Genomic DNA, 17,651 nt, shown 5'->3' on the forward strand with positions numbered 1-17,651 from the left:
ACCGAAGATTTATAAGTGACGCTAAGTGCTGCAGACGACCCTTCCGCAATAACATCAAGAGAAATGAACGTTTTTCTCTACACATTAAACGCTCCACCAGATCGGAGCATGCACCCGACGACTGTACAATTATGTCCCACTATTCACACAAAAGCAAAGTGCATTTTTACAAGGAGTGCGATAATTTTTCCATTTCTCCCTCCGCTTGCATATCTTAAAGTAATGGCGACGGGTACTCATACTTATTCACTGGAATTATTCCCTTCCCATTCAAATGACTACTCTAATAAAAATACTGAAGCACCGAAATGGAAAGCAAGTTTGTTAACCTCCAAGATTGGCCCAACGTATACGTCGGAAGTAATTCTACACAACTTCCGGTTGGCTTGTGCTGATTTTGTTAATGCTCCGGCTTGGTTGTTTGTAGAAGAAATAGTTTTTTTTTTTATACTTGCAAAAGGCTACGAAGGAAATCAGAGCAATAACATCTGACAAGAAATAATTCTTATTCGTTTTTCTTTCTGTTACTCTGGATGACTGGGGATTTATTTTACTAACCTTAGAAGGTTGTCAGGAAATAAATTCATTTCCATTATAAATAAAGAATAAAGTAACCCTTGATGTTTCTATTTGGTTAGAGATATAAGAATAGTGAGGAATGTTGCAAAAACAAAGAAATGATTGGAAACAATCATAAAAATAAGTTGCTATTCACAATATTGCTTTGTGCAGTAATACCATTTATTATTACAACAAATAAGCTTAAAGATTGTTTCTGGTTATATGAATGTTAACATTGTTTTATTTTGGCTAATACGCGATTAAAGTGGTCCTAAAATACAAAAGTTACAAATCAACAATTACTAACATAGATAAATACATATTCCAGCAGCAGTCCATTTTAATTGTTTACATACAATATACAGTTATAAAGTTTTCGTATTTTTGTTCATAAATATATCTTTGCGTTTTTCGGGTACTGTTATGGTATTTGTGAAAAGAATTCATCATTCAAATAACTCTATCAAATGCTAGTACTTTTTTTGCACTAATGTGATGACTTTGTCAAAAGTTATTGCATTTATGACACATCAACTAGTTTTTGACTTATGCGAAATAAAGAGAAGCACAATGGACGAAGCAAAAGGAAGAAAACAGATTGCGCGAGCTAGAGAGAGAGAGAGAGAGAGAGAGAGAGAGAGAGAGAGAGAGAGAGAGAGAGAGAGAGAGAGAGATTGCAGCAGTAAAAAAGAGATGTCAACACTACGCATCAAGATTCTTATCCGAAATCACTGTCATTGGTTAAATGACCATATAACAGTTATAACTGTGTCTTATTTCTGGTTGTAAGTTCATCGTTGGTTATACCTTGAGACGATGGATTTATGGAACGGTTCACTTTTAATTTCTGATTTATGTAATGCATGCACCTCTATTTCAAAAATGGACTATTGTTTTACTTTGGGGTTTTCAGTGATTCCTGTATCCATCGGGCTCTATTCTTCTTCAGCAAGGCGAACTAAATATTGTGTAGTAATCTTTGTCATTGAGATTTGTCATTTGTCAGGAATACTGCTTTAATGTTGCATTTTATATCGTTACCAATTCAGCTTTATTCTTAACGTGGTCAGTGAAAATAACTTCAGACCAGTAAGCAGTATAACCGATCAAATTCAAATACATTACCACTCTCACACGAAACAGAATTCATGTTGGTGAAATGAGCAAATTTATCTATACCATGTATTTATATATTCGAATATACAGGCTATGTCCAAACATATATTGTGCTTTGACTTACTCTATTGGAAGACGAATCTTTACCAACTAATAGATCATACCTCACTTTTCCGCCTAGAAGGGTAGATGTACACGTACAAGTATTCTAGCTCCACAAATATTTACTGTATCAGATGAAAGCTTATCTCAGTTTCTGATATAAGCGTGTCGAAAGAAGCCATTACTCTTAAAACACAAATTTATTATTAGCAAATCATTTTATTTAAGTTTAATATGCATATGTACATCAGCAAATAATTTAACGTCACTGAGTAATAAATATTCCTACGTGCATTGCTTTCACTTAGGAAAGGAAAAGCTAAAATTATACCAAAAGACCACAAATCGATCAGATATACCAATATGTGTAACTAACATCGGCAAAGCGAACTGCTTATCCACGTGGAAAATATATACGACTCAGCACCACCTGGAGTATCTCAGTATCGAAACTTGACTAAACAAAATCAGTGGAGTTGGCAGTTTTTAGGTAGAAATAAAAAAGTAAAAGAAATCAAACATGATTCACGAAATTTTCAAACTTAGTCCAACAGTATGAATGAAACCGATGATAAAAATGCTTAGATATTTGAAGATGCTCTTTGGGAATGCCAAAGAACTGTCGAAACGCTAAAAATAAAGAACGAGTAGAAAAACAAGTCATCTAACTCATACGTGAGTAGGAAAACTGAAAAGGATAAAGCGATCCTTCGTAGTCTTTCACAAGATTAACTTCAAAAAAAAAAAAAACATTCTTGAAGAAATTCCAGCACTCGAGAAATGATAAACAGTCCTCTGTATTAAACAAGAAAAAGTAATGCTTCAGTTTGCTGGATTCGTGTCTAAATATCTTCAACAATAAGACCAAATAAAACCCTTTAAATTAGAAGAGTTTGAAACTGTTTTGAGAAGTTAATAAGCTAACGAAGAATTCATATCGTCTGTGACTTAATTCAAAGGTAGAAAATTTACTTCTGGATTTTATTGATTTATTTTGTTTGTTACAAAAAAAGAAAGAATCGGCAGAAGCTGCCTAGTTGACAGTTGAAACATTATTGTTAGAATATTTTGCAAGAAATTTCAAATTGTTAGAAGCTGTTAGAAAATTTGAATTGCTAGAAGCTATTATAAAATTTAATTGTTACAAACTGTTAGAAGTGTTTAAGTTTCGACTGTTCGAAACTGTTAGAAGTTTTTTTAGTTTAAATTTGGAAACTGTTAGAAGTGTTTAAGTTTCAATTGTTAGAAGGTTTTGTTTCAAATGTTAGAACTGTTAGAATGTTTTAATTTTAAGTTGTTAGACACTTAAAATTAAAGTGTTAGAAATTTAAATTGGTAGAAAGTCCCTTTTCGATTTATGGATACAGTGATTATAATAGAGGATTTCAGATTTTTTTTATTTCATTTCATAATCACTTCCAAAGTATAAAAACATAGAGGACAGATATAATTAGGTGATCGAGAATTTTGTATCGTTAAATTTTAACGACTTTAAAAACTTTAGTCTACACGGTGGGTTAAACTGCCAGATCACATAACACAAATTATAGGTTTACTATTTCACTTCTTTGGTTAATTAATCTCTCCGGTAGCAAAATATAAATGGTATGATTTCAAATCTAAAATTTGGTTACTGTAGTGATACATCGCTTTGTTTTCATATACAAAAATAAAATCCAGAACTTTATGTATTTTTGAATAAATGAAAGATATAATTTCTGTATATCAAAAAGTGGAAAAATAAAGATAAAAATTAACTAATGGACTTTTTTTTTTAAACTTTTTGACATAAAGATGAAAATGCTATAATACCACAAGAGCTAAATTTTGGATCTGGAGGATCTTGTGCAAATTGTGTTCATGATTTCGTGATTCCGTAATATACAGGGTTACCAGTTTAGCTTATTTTCATCTAGATCTAGAGAATTTCAATGCTATCTAGCTCAAAAAACTCACATGGCTGATAGCTTAAAATATTTTGCTTTTGTAGTGATGACTGTATATATTTTTAAATGAAAATACAAATAAATTATGGTATAAATTATTTCTGTTGAAAATCTTTAGAAATCGGGCCTATTTACTAATGCGTGAATGGCGTGATTGACTGATTGGAGCGATATAATAGGTGCGCACCAATCAGCCAGACGCTACAGTTCTCTTTTAGATTTGCGTGGCACGTTCATTTGTATCTGTTGCAAGTTATTTAGAATTTCTCTTGTCTGCTATAATGCCAAAAGTAAAACAATACAAACAAAAGTTTAGTTCTGAAGAGTATGGCAAAGAAATAATTTTTTAAAGATTGTTTAAAAGAATTTTTTTTAATATGTCTTTCTTTGGCGGTCCTTTAAGAACCCATAATCGTACATGCTATTCTTGGATTTCGTAACCATGGTTGTATCTGTTGGATTCATATCACAATAATGTGATATGAATATGCTTGTAGTAATTGGCACCGACAATGCCAGTGTAATGATCTGCGTTAGTAATAGTGTTTATCAAAAATTTAACGCGGAAGCCCATTACTAATTCTATTTAAATAAATGCATATTATTATCTTCAATTAGCAGTTTCAAGTGCATCTTCGGAATGCCTGTGACATTTAGAATTTCTTGCCATCGAGACATACAAGTGGTTCTGCTTCATCAATGAGGCAGGTATCATATAAAAGACTATATCAAGCTATAAATGAACGAGAAACCTCTGCTAAAAATTTTCACAGACCGTACAACAAGATGGTTTTCCATTGCACCTGCTCCTGGAAGAACTACAACAGAATGGCTTGAATGGCCGTACTCAAATGCCGAACTAAAAAGAATATATATGAATAACGTAAAATCTCAACTAAGGAATAAATTGAGGCATGTGTTAACCTGCCTCATTATCTGTAAAATTGGGCATAGCAAATGCACTAGCACTTTTAAAAGTACTTTTACTTCTAGAAAACACTTTAAAATCTATTGAAACATTTCCATCTTACGCAAAATAGGGATGATGAAAGCCAAACCAAACCCACACCTACTGAGCCTTATCTTTTTTAAGTAACACACTGTGAACGCTAGATAAAAGGTAAGCTTAGTTAAAAATTAGTTATTATTATTATTATTATTATTAATTTTATGTTTTAATTCGTGAATTAATGGCAATATCATATTAAAAACAAGGATATTAGGAAAGAACTTGACATTGTCAGCATCCAGGTATGCGTTAGCAGAGCTAATCTCAGGTGGTATGGTCACTTAAACAGAATGGACGAAGAAAGATTAGCAAAACAAGGGTCCTTTGCCAGGTTGGCAGGAAAAAGATTCAGAGGAAGACCAAGATATAGGTGGATTAATACGGCAAAAAGTGCCTTAGAAGGTAGAAATATAAGATCTGATAATGTTGGAGTCTTGACAGGTAACAGACTGGTTTGGAGGAAAATTGTAGATAGGAGGTTAGTAATGATGTAAGATTTTCATGTAGTACTATCATATCCTGTACATCCCTTGAGGGCACATGGCAGGAATTTGATGATGATGATGATTTTAATTAAGATTCTCCTATTCATATTAATATTAATATTATACGGTATAAAACCTTATAATATTATTGCTTATTTCTTCTAGCAATAAGTCTATTTCTAGAAGTTAAAAATAACATATTTTAGCATTTTTGTTATTTAAACGTTTAGCTCAATATAACAGATTGGAGTTGGCAAGCCTGGTAATACAGTACATATAAGGAGTGACATCAAACCATATTCTTGTTTTTATCTAACTTGTAATGAATTTTAGATAAGGAATAAGATATATTAAAAGTTTCTTTCGTAAATTGCAAACGAAATAAATAACATTTTACATTTTTAGATGACATAGACTTAGTCAAAAAGAGAAAAAAAGTCAGTTGTTGAAACTAATTCGTTTTCGCAAAGGACGAGTTATTTTTATAGTCAATACAGAGCTAGTTAGGAGTACGCAAAACTGTTATAATCATATCATCACCTGAATGGAATGATAATGAGTAGTATACATGCATATTATTAAAAGATGGTTAATGAGGATTCGTTCGTTTTTTTCCCATCAAATAAATAAAAATAAATGCATGCTTAGATTGGAAAAAGTTTCTAGAGCAGTTACACAGAATTCGTGATGAGCTGTTACGCGGAATTCGTGATGAGCTGTTACGCGGAATTCGAAATTAGTTCACACACACACACACACACACACACACACACACACACACACACACACACACACACACACACACACACACACACACACACACACACACACACACACACACACACACACACACACACACACACACACACACACAAAATTAGTTTAGATGAGCCTTGTGGTTGAAAACATTCTGGTCCTTTTGAACTGTTTGTAAAAAAGGTGTATAAAACAAACAGATACTAATACGTCTCAAATGCCAAACGGCAGCATTTCAAGCTCTTTGCTTCATGCCTGCATAGGCATATTTGATGAACGTATTATTAATAACACTATACGCGCTCTCAAATTCTGTTCTGTCATGATTTGTCACCTCTACAGCGCCACCTAGTCTCGGACTCTCAGCAGCTATTACGATATTAGAATTAATATTTCGTTCTGAGAGAGCAATTTGATACTTTCTCAGATAATTTACCGAGAAAGAACACATCGATTGTTTTTTCTTCGGTGAAAAGATTGAAAAGAAACTCACCTGATTCTGGGATTTCATCAAAATTTCATGATTCGGCATAAGACAAAATTGCTAGAAACCTCCTCCCAATCTCTGGAGACATCTCGTTCCTCGCGCTCACCCACACACACATACAGTAACCGCGCAATTTATATCTCCTAGTGTTTGTTTTGCTAGCCCTTCATACTTTTTTTCATCTTTCGTTTTCACAGAAAGCTGTTTAGAGGAGAATTTCTTAGAGTAGAGTGAGATTGATAATTTCACTCACTCACTGCACGCTCAAGTTTACTGTTTATGGTGGTAGTTTTGAAGTTTTTATATATAAATATTTATGCTCTGAGTATTGTTGTTTAAAGAAGTCTCAACAGACATGTGACAGAATTAATTGCGCCATCGTAGTAGTACTAGGTAATCTCTGTTGTTATTTAATATTATAAAGGAATTGTGAAGGAATAGCGTACGTGGGAGTGCATGTTAGGTTCTAACTCTGATTTGTCTGTAGCTGAAAGTAATACTTTAAGATCAAACTTTTTATTAAGCAAAATATCTCATATTTGTAAACGCTTTTACTCATATTTGCATAATAGTCTTAGTTGCACAAAATTCTAATAGCCTTTGGTGCATAAAGTTAAGGCCAGTGAGATTTTGTGGAGAATTATTTTTTATTGATCATCGGCTTTCTTTATAATTAAAATGTTCATGCGGGTATGTCGGATGTGACGTATAGTTTCCATGGCAACAATAGATTTGCTTGAGATGAAAAGCAAGGTGCTCTTTAGTTCGGAATTGACCGTACAAGAGATCAGGGTTCGGTGGTGAAGTTCATATCATCACTTTCAAAGATATCATGTTCAATACCTACCTGAAAGAATATATAAGAAAGAATAATTAATGAAAATAAATAATTATATATATGGATGGAAGGAAAGAAGAGCCTCCGTAGCTCATTCGGTATAGACAAAGCCCCTTGATCGAAAAGACCTGGGTTTGATTCTTGTCCTTGACGTGAGGAATCTTCATCTGGTCTCTTTCGACTAAAGGTGAGTTAACTGATCTCGTGCGGAAGTAGTTCCCTCAGAACATGCAAACCGGCCCCGTGGACACACAGGTATCTACAGTCATGAATACTTGCCTTTAGAGTATGCAGCAAAGAAAGAAGGGAAGTAATTTTATATGGATGGCGAGAGAAAGAGAGATATTTAATTACTTTATGTTACCTGAACAGTATACCATGTTTTGCAAAAGACGGGAGAGGCATAAACTTGAGAGTTCAGGTATTGTTGGCTTTAAGGTAAAACTTTGGACCAGCAGAATAACTTGTTATCTGTGCATTTTCGAGATTTAATGTATTTTTCGTTGTCCAAACCAAACTGTGAAAGCCTGACCAGTGACTCTTATAATGTACCCACTTTGCTGAAAGCACGAAAGACGCACCTTGATAGCCTCAAGCAACTGAAATTTGCAAAGAGCAGAGGTTCGTTTCGTGTACATTACAAGTGAGAGTGGATTTGAACAAAGAAAGAAGGATGAGAGAGAGGAAAAGGAAAATACACGTAAAACAAATCCAATGAACAAGTGAGAAAAAAGAAGGAACGAAATGGGTAGAGAGGATTGATGCAGTAAAACGGGATCAAACAAAGAGAAAATGTAGGAAAGAAGCACGGCGAGAGAAGAGGAGAGAGAGAGAGAGAGAGAGAGAGAGAGAGAGAGAATGAAATAGACAGGTTGAAGGAGAGAAATATATATATATGAAAAATGAAATCGTAACAGAAAAAGACTGAATGATTATCACGGAGAAGGGGTGTTAGCCTTCTCCGTGACACATCAGTGTATTATGTCAGTTCACTATGCTTAAAGGTAAAAAATATCCCTACTACCTCCGTTTGAGAACTTATTTTGTTTTGCCTAACAAATACCTACAGAATCCCCTCGCCCTTCGTTGCATCACATACGGCATTGAATCCGGTTTTTCCCACATAACCACAGTGTGGTAAAACTACTTATACAGGGGCAATATGTATGAATGGGAGAATGTAGGATAAACAAAGTTTTTCTCTCTGTTGCGTTCTTTCGTCTCTGATATACATTTCAAATAAATAACTAAGAATTAGACATATATCAATCACCCTCCTCTGGCATTCCCGACAACTGGTAGCGAAGATTTTTCGCATCATTCACACTTGTGTATGTAGTGTCAAAAATTCCACCTGTGCATATCAAATAATATAAAATTCTACTTTATTATGTCTATTAAAAATTTTCATCGAGAATTGTTAAGAATCAGCTGCTTTACTAGCAAAATTATTCAAATATTTTCAAGATGAAATAACAAAAGAGAAAATGATAGAGCACAGTTCAAAACAAGGCACTTGACTTCACCTATGAGTGTCGTGATGTTCGTGCGTGGATACCTAACTGTTGTTGTTTATGGTTACGTTGAAACATTAAGAATACGGGGTTGAGTTGTTATTATTAATTGTGTACTCCCCCCCCCCTCTCTCTCTCTCTCTCACACACACAATGCGTTCTCAATATCGGAAATATCACTGATAGAAAGAAACTCAATCTATTCACTTAACCTGAATAAAACTGAAGTTGTAATCTTCCTTTTATTTTTCTCTTGCACTAGTCAATCGCTATCTCGAAATACTTAATCCCTTCAGTTAAACTGCAGAGGATTTTTTATTGTTATTTTTTAAAATCTTTTTCTTCATCAAAAGCCTTTCGAGTCGGCAGCGTGGCTTTTAACATTGTATTGTAAATTGACCTCCCACCGATAGAGTTCTGCAGGACACGGAAACTGCCTTAGTCTACATTAGTCACAAACCAGTGGCGCGTGCAAGTCAGTGTGAATTTCACAAGCTCGAGATCACCTCTGGCTCGAATGACACGTGAAGGCCTCCGTGCCTTAATTAGGCAGCGTTCCAAGTTAATGAACCTTCACTTCGCTTTCTTAGATTACATTATTGATGTATTGGAGCGGACCCTCATTGCCGAACATGACGTTTTGAAACGTTTTGGGACGTAGCAGCTGAAGGATTGAAGATTTCTTCCGTTTGCATGAATGCACGTTTGTTCCAGCAGTTCGATTCCTAGCTCATCTTCCAGCACGTCACGAGGTTCTCCCCTTCTACCCCCAACAGTAGAATTTTGAATGGGGTACGTGTCTCTTAAGGGAGTGTACGGAAAAATAAACACCGAAGCTTTCATTACGGGAAAATGTGTCCATTTAGTTTGTTTGAACTAGAGAAACAGCAGTTCATCGCTGACTAGGAATTTGCAGAACTACTTTCCAAATAAGGCTTAATGCAATGTTTATGTCGAAGACAGTAAATATTTAAAGGGTAAAGGAGGTTACCGAATATCTTCCATTAAACTTTTATTGAAGTTTTGCCACATTGGGTTGAATTCGTATTACAATTATTATAAATTTACACACTGCCATCATGTCATGTGCTAATCGAGGCATTCGGAATTTCTAAGATTTGGAAAGCCACATAAAGCAGTCTGTTATTAACAAATGACCTCAAGTTGGCAAAGAACTACAAACTATTACAAAAAGAAAGACATACTAACGTAGGGTAATAGAACGACAACACTCTTTGCTAAAACCAGCGTTCATATCTCATCAAAGGCGTGAGGAATGTTTGCGATGTCTAAGAACTTGAACGAAAGCCGATTTATTACGGAAGAGGCATGTTCCCCCCCCCGCCCTATGATTATATATATATTAGGTTTAATAAAAGTTAAAGAATGCTTCTCCAGTCTGAATATTTTTTTTTAAGAGAAAGGTTCCTTGCACCCCCCAAAATAGGAAAACAGATATGAAAAAAGTCAATTAATAGACAATTATGTCTATTTCAATACTGAGTCGATCAATTAATGTATTTTAATTTATTAATTAATCTAAGCACTATGGTCATTATAATTAATACTAACCTTTTAATTATAATTAATGTTAACGCTTCAGCTGATTCCAATCAAACCAAATCCCTTATTGAGCTGTTGTTAAAAACATTTTCAAGCACGTAAGTCTGAAGTTTTTTCCCGTCCAGATGATATCGTTAAAACTTTTTTTTCTTTCAGTACCATCTTAAACATTGAAAAAGGGAAAAATAAGTTACAGTGTCTTGGGAAATGAAGAGGGTGAATAACAACAATGGTATCATTTTCAGTCAGAAGTCCTTGTACAGAAAATAAAGTGATGGGCATGTTCTTGTAAGAGAGAAACCAATCTTCAGTACCCAAATCTTGGGTAGGTTTAACAGCACATTTTCATGTAGGCATTTGAATAGAGATATCGATTCACAAGTTTAAGCTTGAGAGCGAATTCCTAATGTAGGAATTCCGTAGATAGGGAAAAGAGTCGCGTTAACTTCAGAATGGACTGATTAACGAAATGTTTCTTAAGTTCTGCTCTCACTTTCCTTTCTAATCAAGTGTTAATATGTGGAGGATTTCTATGGCAGTTTTATCAATTTGAAGCAGAAGAGGATGAGTATTTTGTCTCTCTCATTTTGTGACGGAGCTGACAATTGATATTTGAAATATACAATGGCATTTCAAATATCGTTTCTACACCTAGCGGATAAGCTTTGAACTAATTGCACTAGTGTTGTATATGATTATTCGAGAGGTGTTTAAATCGCACATCGCGAAAACTGAAAATTTATTGCAGCCTATTTTTTCCATTAAGCGTAAATGTTACACTTTTAGAAAGGTTGAATTGAATTCGTAATTGGATTTATTTCAAACATGCAAAACATATAGCACATGATAAGGTAAAGGCTGAGACCAGTGATGTGGAAAACATGCCAAGAGCATATATTTTATCATAGGAGGAAATAATAAACATAATGAGATTAGAAAAATCACAAAAAGAAACTATCGAAAACTGTGAGTACAATATAGAAAAAAAATATTATGGAATTAGTGAAATGAAAACGAACTAAAAAACAGAAATAACAAGAAAATAATACAGGACAACTTAAAAGATTAAGCAAACACCTGTTAAAGGCAAACATAAGCATCATATTTATAAATGAGAGAATGTAAGAGAATTAGTAAGATTTTGGTTTTAATGGGTGAACTAGAGAACACAGACATTTTCCATTTTAATCCAATACGAATGCGCCATTAACTCTACAAATATTGCCACATATCCGGTAAAGAAAGAATTTGTAATTCGCTTCGTATTAACAAATAACTTGAAAATTCCTTTTCCTAATCTTTCATTAGCGCAAGATTTCCTTAGTGAACAGAGTAAACAGCATCGTTATTATTTTATTGTCTTTAATCCGCTTATACGATGAAGGGATTACAATTAACTCTTTTTACTCTTCTTCCAAACCTAACCTTTAATGAAATATAAATATTGACTCTAGTAAAGTTTTAATTTTCATCACGTGGTGCATATAGTTAATAATTACGTAGAAATCTTAAAGTAAGTATTCCAACAAGCAGTCAAAATCAAATTAAGAGAAACATTTAATTGCGAATCGATAGTAAGAAAATGAAATGCAACACTTATTTCAATCTATAATTTTCACCATTAAATCTGTTCTCTGAATCGAATTATTAGGTGGAAGATACAGCGTTTTTCCAAGTGGCGAGTTGCACATACGAGACGTGGGAGAAGGTGATATCTTTACCAGCTATAGATGCAGGACCAGACATAGACTTACAACAGAATCTAGACTCAGTGATTCCCAAGGAAGATTAGTAGTCACAGGTATTAATAATTCTTTGATGTACCAAAGCATTGATATTTTTTATCTCTTAACTACTAGATTCAGTGTATCAATTAACATGCAACTGTTAGAAATTTCGCTCTTTTAATTTAATATGGAATTTAGGATTGTGGATATAAAGGAACGACACTGATTTTGCTGTGTGACTAAAGTAGTGAGAGAGTGTTTTAAATCTTGTATGTTGTTGAATCGATGTTGCTGGTGTTTTATGAAAATATTTGTAATTAGAAATAACAATTTGTAATTCCAAAAATTACAAATTGTTATTTGTAATGAAGAATTAGTCAGACATTTTAAAAACTAAAATAAATCTATGCAGATCAGCTACTATCATGAGTAAGAGTTTAGATAGATACAGCAGGACTATGAAAATAGAAGAACCATCCTAGTACAGCATAATCAGTTGTACATGAAGCCACGCTCTTTCACAGTGAAGCCATTGAACTAGCATACGAAAAGAAAGTGGGAAAGAGAAATAAACGATGAATTACATGTTAAATTCATATCTAAGTGTTAGTGTATCTGTTGTATTTATTGTAAAGATATGCATCCTTTAGTTTCTTTATTTATGTGAATATTCTACTTACAGCTGGAAATGTTTTTGTACCAAATGACTTGCAGAAATACAAATTAAACTGCACTAAAATGTGCAACAGAAAGAAGACAATTTTATGTTTGTGATCCATCTTTTAAAGGATGAATAATCATATGAAAAAGCTATTTTGACAGATTTTCAAGCTAAACTAGACTAATATCTTTTTTCTTATGAACAAACGTTTGGAAATCAGTGGGCAGCCCCTCTTCATCCTTAGAAGCCAATGGCAGTATTTCACGGCGGGGGTAATTTTAAAGACTTTGGGCAAAAGTACAGCAGACTGCTGCCTCCATTTTATGATCCTAAACCATAACTTATATTAATGCCCGAAACAAAGTGAGCCATTTTTAGCAGGGATCACTGAAAAATATGCTTAGTAAAAGGTTCCTTTTCAGCGACGATAATCAACCCCATAACAGTTTTTCTTCTGGCCGTTTAAGACATGAAATCAAAGTCTACACGGGCATTTCTTCTCTCTCTCTCTCTCTCTCTCTCTCCACACACACACACACACACACACACACACACACACACACACACACACACACACACACACACACACACACACACACTTCAAACTTCTGCCCATCAGTCATGTTTTTATGTTGTAATTATGCATGCATGTAATTTTAAGCGATTGAACAATGCCCAGTTAGATAAAAATGGTTTCCTAAAAAGATAAAAAGGCATAAAAATTCACTTTCAGTTCTGTTAATAATATCTAAACTGAATATAAAATCAAACGTTTTACAACATACTTTGGTATTTTGGCTTATACGTTTTATTTCTTTGCTAACTAAAGTATATTTTGTGATTTTAATTGCAAACCTGACTAATAATCTCCACAAGAAAACTGAAAAAACGACATCGCCATATAAAGTTCAAAGGAGGAAATATTTTTAGGCTACAACATTTCAAAGATCCACAAGCTTGTAACTGTAAAAGCGTCATCAGAAAACCAAATTATTCATTCTGAAACATTCCCAAGAATAAACAGATGGAACGGCTAATGGCTTAAATCATGGTATTAAGAGAAAAAATAATCCGAAAAGCGAAGAGAGATGTACGCTGACGAAGCGGAAAATTTATCTAAAAACAGCACTTCAGACTGGTAAAAATAACTATCCAGCGTCATCAGTGTGTTTGAAAAGTTTGAAGAGAGAGAAGGAGATTATATGAGAATGGCTGAAAAGAAATTCGAAATTTTAGAACAACTGGAAAAGTTTGTTAATACACGAATGACTGTCAATGTATTATTATATATATTTTGTTTAATTATCTATGGTTTACCAAAAAAAATATTAATTGTTCGGAATCAGTAAAATATCACTTTAAATGAAAAATATAAATTTGGAATTAGAAGATAAGATATTTAAATTAATGTTAAAGTAATATTTACCATTTATTCCTTATTATACTAATGAATGTTCACTTTAAATTCACTGATTGCTAACCAGTCATGGACTATTAACGGATTTGAATAAAGAATTCGATCCTAAATTTGTTTTAATTGCAGACCCTCAGAACACAGTACCTCCACGAATAGCAGACACACGTCCTCTTGTGGAAGCAAATGAAGGAGATTTGGTAGAGTTGCCCTGTGCTGCACAAGGGCTGCCGGTTCCAGAATATCGGTAAATAATTTAATTTATGGCTTACATTTCCTGTAGGAATTAGTTTTCAATTTCTTTAGGAAGCTTTCCAGGACGTGTACAAAAAAAGAAAGCCCTTCCCTTATTAACTAATCGACGCAAACTGAACATCCGGAAGTAACATTAGGCAATCAGTTGGTTTTGATGACTATGATATCGTATGAAGTTTAATTTTAAGATACATCTGAGCTAGTTTATTAGATATACCTATATAGTAGTAAGCATCATTGGGTTTAGTCTTCAGAACTTATTTGTCGGAGCAGAGACTCCGCTTGGTGCTAAAAGTATTCCAGAGGGACAGTGATCCATAGAGAGTAATTTCTCATCCCTTACATGAACTGCTACCGGTCTTTCTCGCAAACAGTTCGTTCCATCTCATCACACCGACGCTTAAATTCGGTTGAGATCCGGTGACGGAGCAGACCGATGAGTTTTGGTGAATAAAATTACCTCATACCAGTGGACTAATAACCGAAGGACCTGTGCCTTGTGACATAGCTCATTAACCTGCCGGAAGTAACCACCGTTACCAGATGGATCAATTATGAATATGAAGAGACGTATAGTCAGGTCGTAAACAACGTTCAACTAGGCAGCCAGACTGAACGTTTACTTTCATCAAGAACCTAATATATGCCAAGGAAACACTATCCAGATCATTATCCCATTACCATAAGCTGTAGTTGCCGCCATATCCTGGACCTTCTGCCACCACCGAACTACTGAAACGGGAATTTGTCGAACCAGAACATCTTTTCTTATCAGGTGTTTGTTGGCGTTTCTGCATATACTGCATATGGAACTTCTTATTTTTAGCTGACAAGGATAAGACTCACTGAGGAATCCTGCTGTACCAAATTCGTGACAATTGTGTGTACCTTCTGAATACTTCTGTTATATTGCACTGCCATGTGGTTGGTTGAGTTTAGTTTTGATGAAAAGGCTGATGTAATTCAACATCAGCCTTTCATATCAATAAGCTCTATTCGGTTATAGGACTTTTCTTGGGTGAATCGTTTCTGGTTCTTGGATCATTAATTACAGCGTAGACTCTTGTGCATGACCTCCCCCCCCCCGACAAAGCAGCTTTTTGCGTGATTTTCGCACCGACTCGTCTACGTTATATATATATATATATATATATATATATATATATATATATATAATATTTTATTTATATAAGATATTTTATCATTTTTCTTGAAAAATAGAGGAAAACATAAATAACACATAAATCGGCTTATCTTCTATTTACTTTCGTCTATCTAGGATGATAAAAATTATCCCCTGACTTTATTAGCAAATATTTTTTGCAAGCACTTCAAAATGTAGAGAAAAATATCTCAGAGTTACCGAAAGTAAATCAGTTTGGAAAATCTTCAATTTAAATTAGAAAACGCTGCTAACAGAAATATATTTTAACGACGAAATATGATTTTCATACATCAGTGATTTGAAATATTGTGGTGTTGACCAACATAAAAAAAGTGTCGACCAACATAACCAACATACTCATTTTCCGATATAAAAAAATAAATAATAATAAAAAAAAACTGCCTAAATGGTGTAGTCGTTTTTCAGATTCTAAGTTTAATTATAAATTTAATTTTAAAACCTAGCTGTCTACTCCTGAATTGCCCTTTGCTGATCCGATTTTTTTTTCTTTTTTGAAATATTAAATAGAAATACTTAAGTATCCAAATGACATTTACTCGAACTGTTGTGTACCTCATAAATGTAGCTGTATTCACATGAGAAATGATTAATTTTAACTTTATTTTAACTAGGTAATTTTATTAAGTCCAGAGCACTGAACTATCGACATTATCAACTATTTTTGAAAAATATTCAATCCTAAAAGACCTTAAATTAACTAAGTCCGTTGACCAATTATAGACTGTCTCCTTTAATTGGGTATGTAAAAAATAATCCGTTATTTTTTAATATTATAAAAAAAGTCTTTGCCGTCACGTTTTTATTTAATATATTGCAATATAGCACATTTCAATAAAACAAAGCAGGATTAAAGACAAATTTTACGTGTGCTTTTAATAATCCTTCCGATAGGTGGCGACACAATGAATGTCACGGCAGTCCAAACGTAGCATTTCCATCTGTTGACTATGACCACGTCAGAGAGGCAGTGATATATTGTGGTTTCTAAATATTATGCAAATAATATTTATTGACAGGCAGCCCTTGTAAAAAAAAGGATAATAGATGACCTCCGACCATAGCAATTGTGGTATTAGGGTGCGAGGTCCTCTAGTTTGGCAGAGATGCCTTTAGGTTTATCAAAATCAGACGTTTATTTGATATGGTAGTCCCACAAAACATGGTTTCAATTAATTACAATATGATTAACCACTAATAGTGGTGTCCACACATAGAAAAATGGTTAAATATTACACTACTCTTCCCAAAACAGTTCGGCACACTTGCAATCTAAAATCGGTGACGATAATTCTTGAACTAAACATAGGGCCAGTTTATCGTCCGACGTAAGAAATTTCTTTTCGTATACAGAGACCGACCAGCAATAAATGTCACTTACTGTGACTTACTAGGACCACCCAGCTATGCTATCCACACACACACACACACACACACACACACACACACACACACACACACACACACACACACACACACACACACACACACACACACACACACACACACACACACACACACACACACACACACACACACACACACACACACACACACACACACACATGCAAAGGCAAATAAACTTAATTGTTCTTCTGAGACGGACAGGATAAATGACCTACATTTGAAATGCCATAACAGCTAGTTTGGTATCGCACTCTGTAGGAAAAATTATGAACTACACAGAAAGAATACATCTAAAATCTGTATATTCTGAAAAGTTCTTACCGTAGTATGATTTCCGTGATATTGGGGTCGTGTAGAATAAAAACCTTTATAAGAAGCTTAAATAAAATGTAAGAAGACTACAACCGAGACATAAAACAAAATGTTTTATCTTGAAAGAAGTATGTGCACTCCCTTTTCGGATATACACCTACGTCTGTAAAAACTCACATTAATCAGGAAATTATATAAAAATATTTACTTTTGCTATTCTAGCAGTAGCCTTGCTAATTAGTAACTAATATTTTGTTAAAAAAAAACGGTATTTTGCAAATGTATTTGTATCATACGGTGCCGTCGCTGACGATT

General features: G+C 34.0%; 1 protein-coding gene across 1 annotated transcript in view; it reads left to right on the forward strand.

The window, feature by feature from the left end:
- Window positions 1-17,651, forward strand: part of LOC150106756 (cell adhesion molecule Dscam1-like) — a 126,623-nt gene that overhangs the window by 23,061 nt on the left and 85,911 nt on the right. Inside the window, exons 4-5 of the mRNA XM_090393475.1 lie at window positions 12,029-12,178; window positions 14,309-14,426. Of these exons, the coding sequence (XP_090249601.1) occupies window positions 12,029-12,178; window positions 14,309-14,426 (268 nt within the window). The remainder of the gene's footprint in view (window positions 1-12,028; window positions 12,179-14,308; window positions 14,427-17,651) is intronic.

The sequence above is a fragment of the Typopeltis vanoorti genome, chromosome 5, assembly GCF_054136105.1.
Source record: "Typopeltis vanoorti isolate ZY-2024b chromosome 5, IOZ_Tvanoo_1.0, whole genome shotgun sequence".
In the NCBI taxonomy this organism is placed as follows: Eukaryota; Metazoa; Arthropoda; class Arachnida; order Uropygi; family Thelyphonidae; genus Typopeltis; species Typopeltis vanoorti.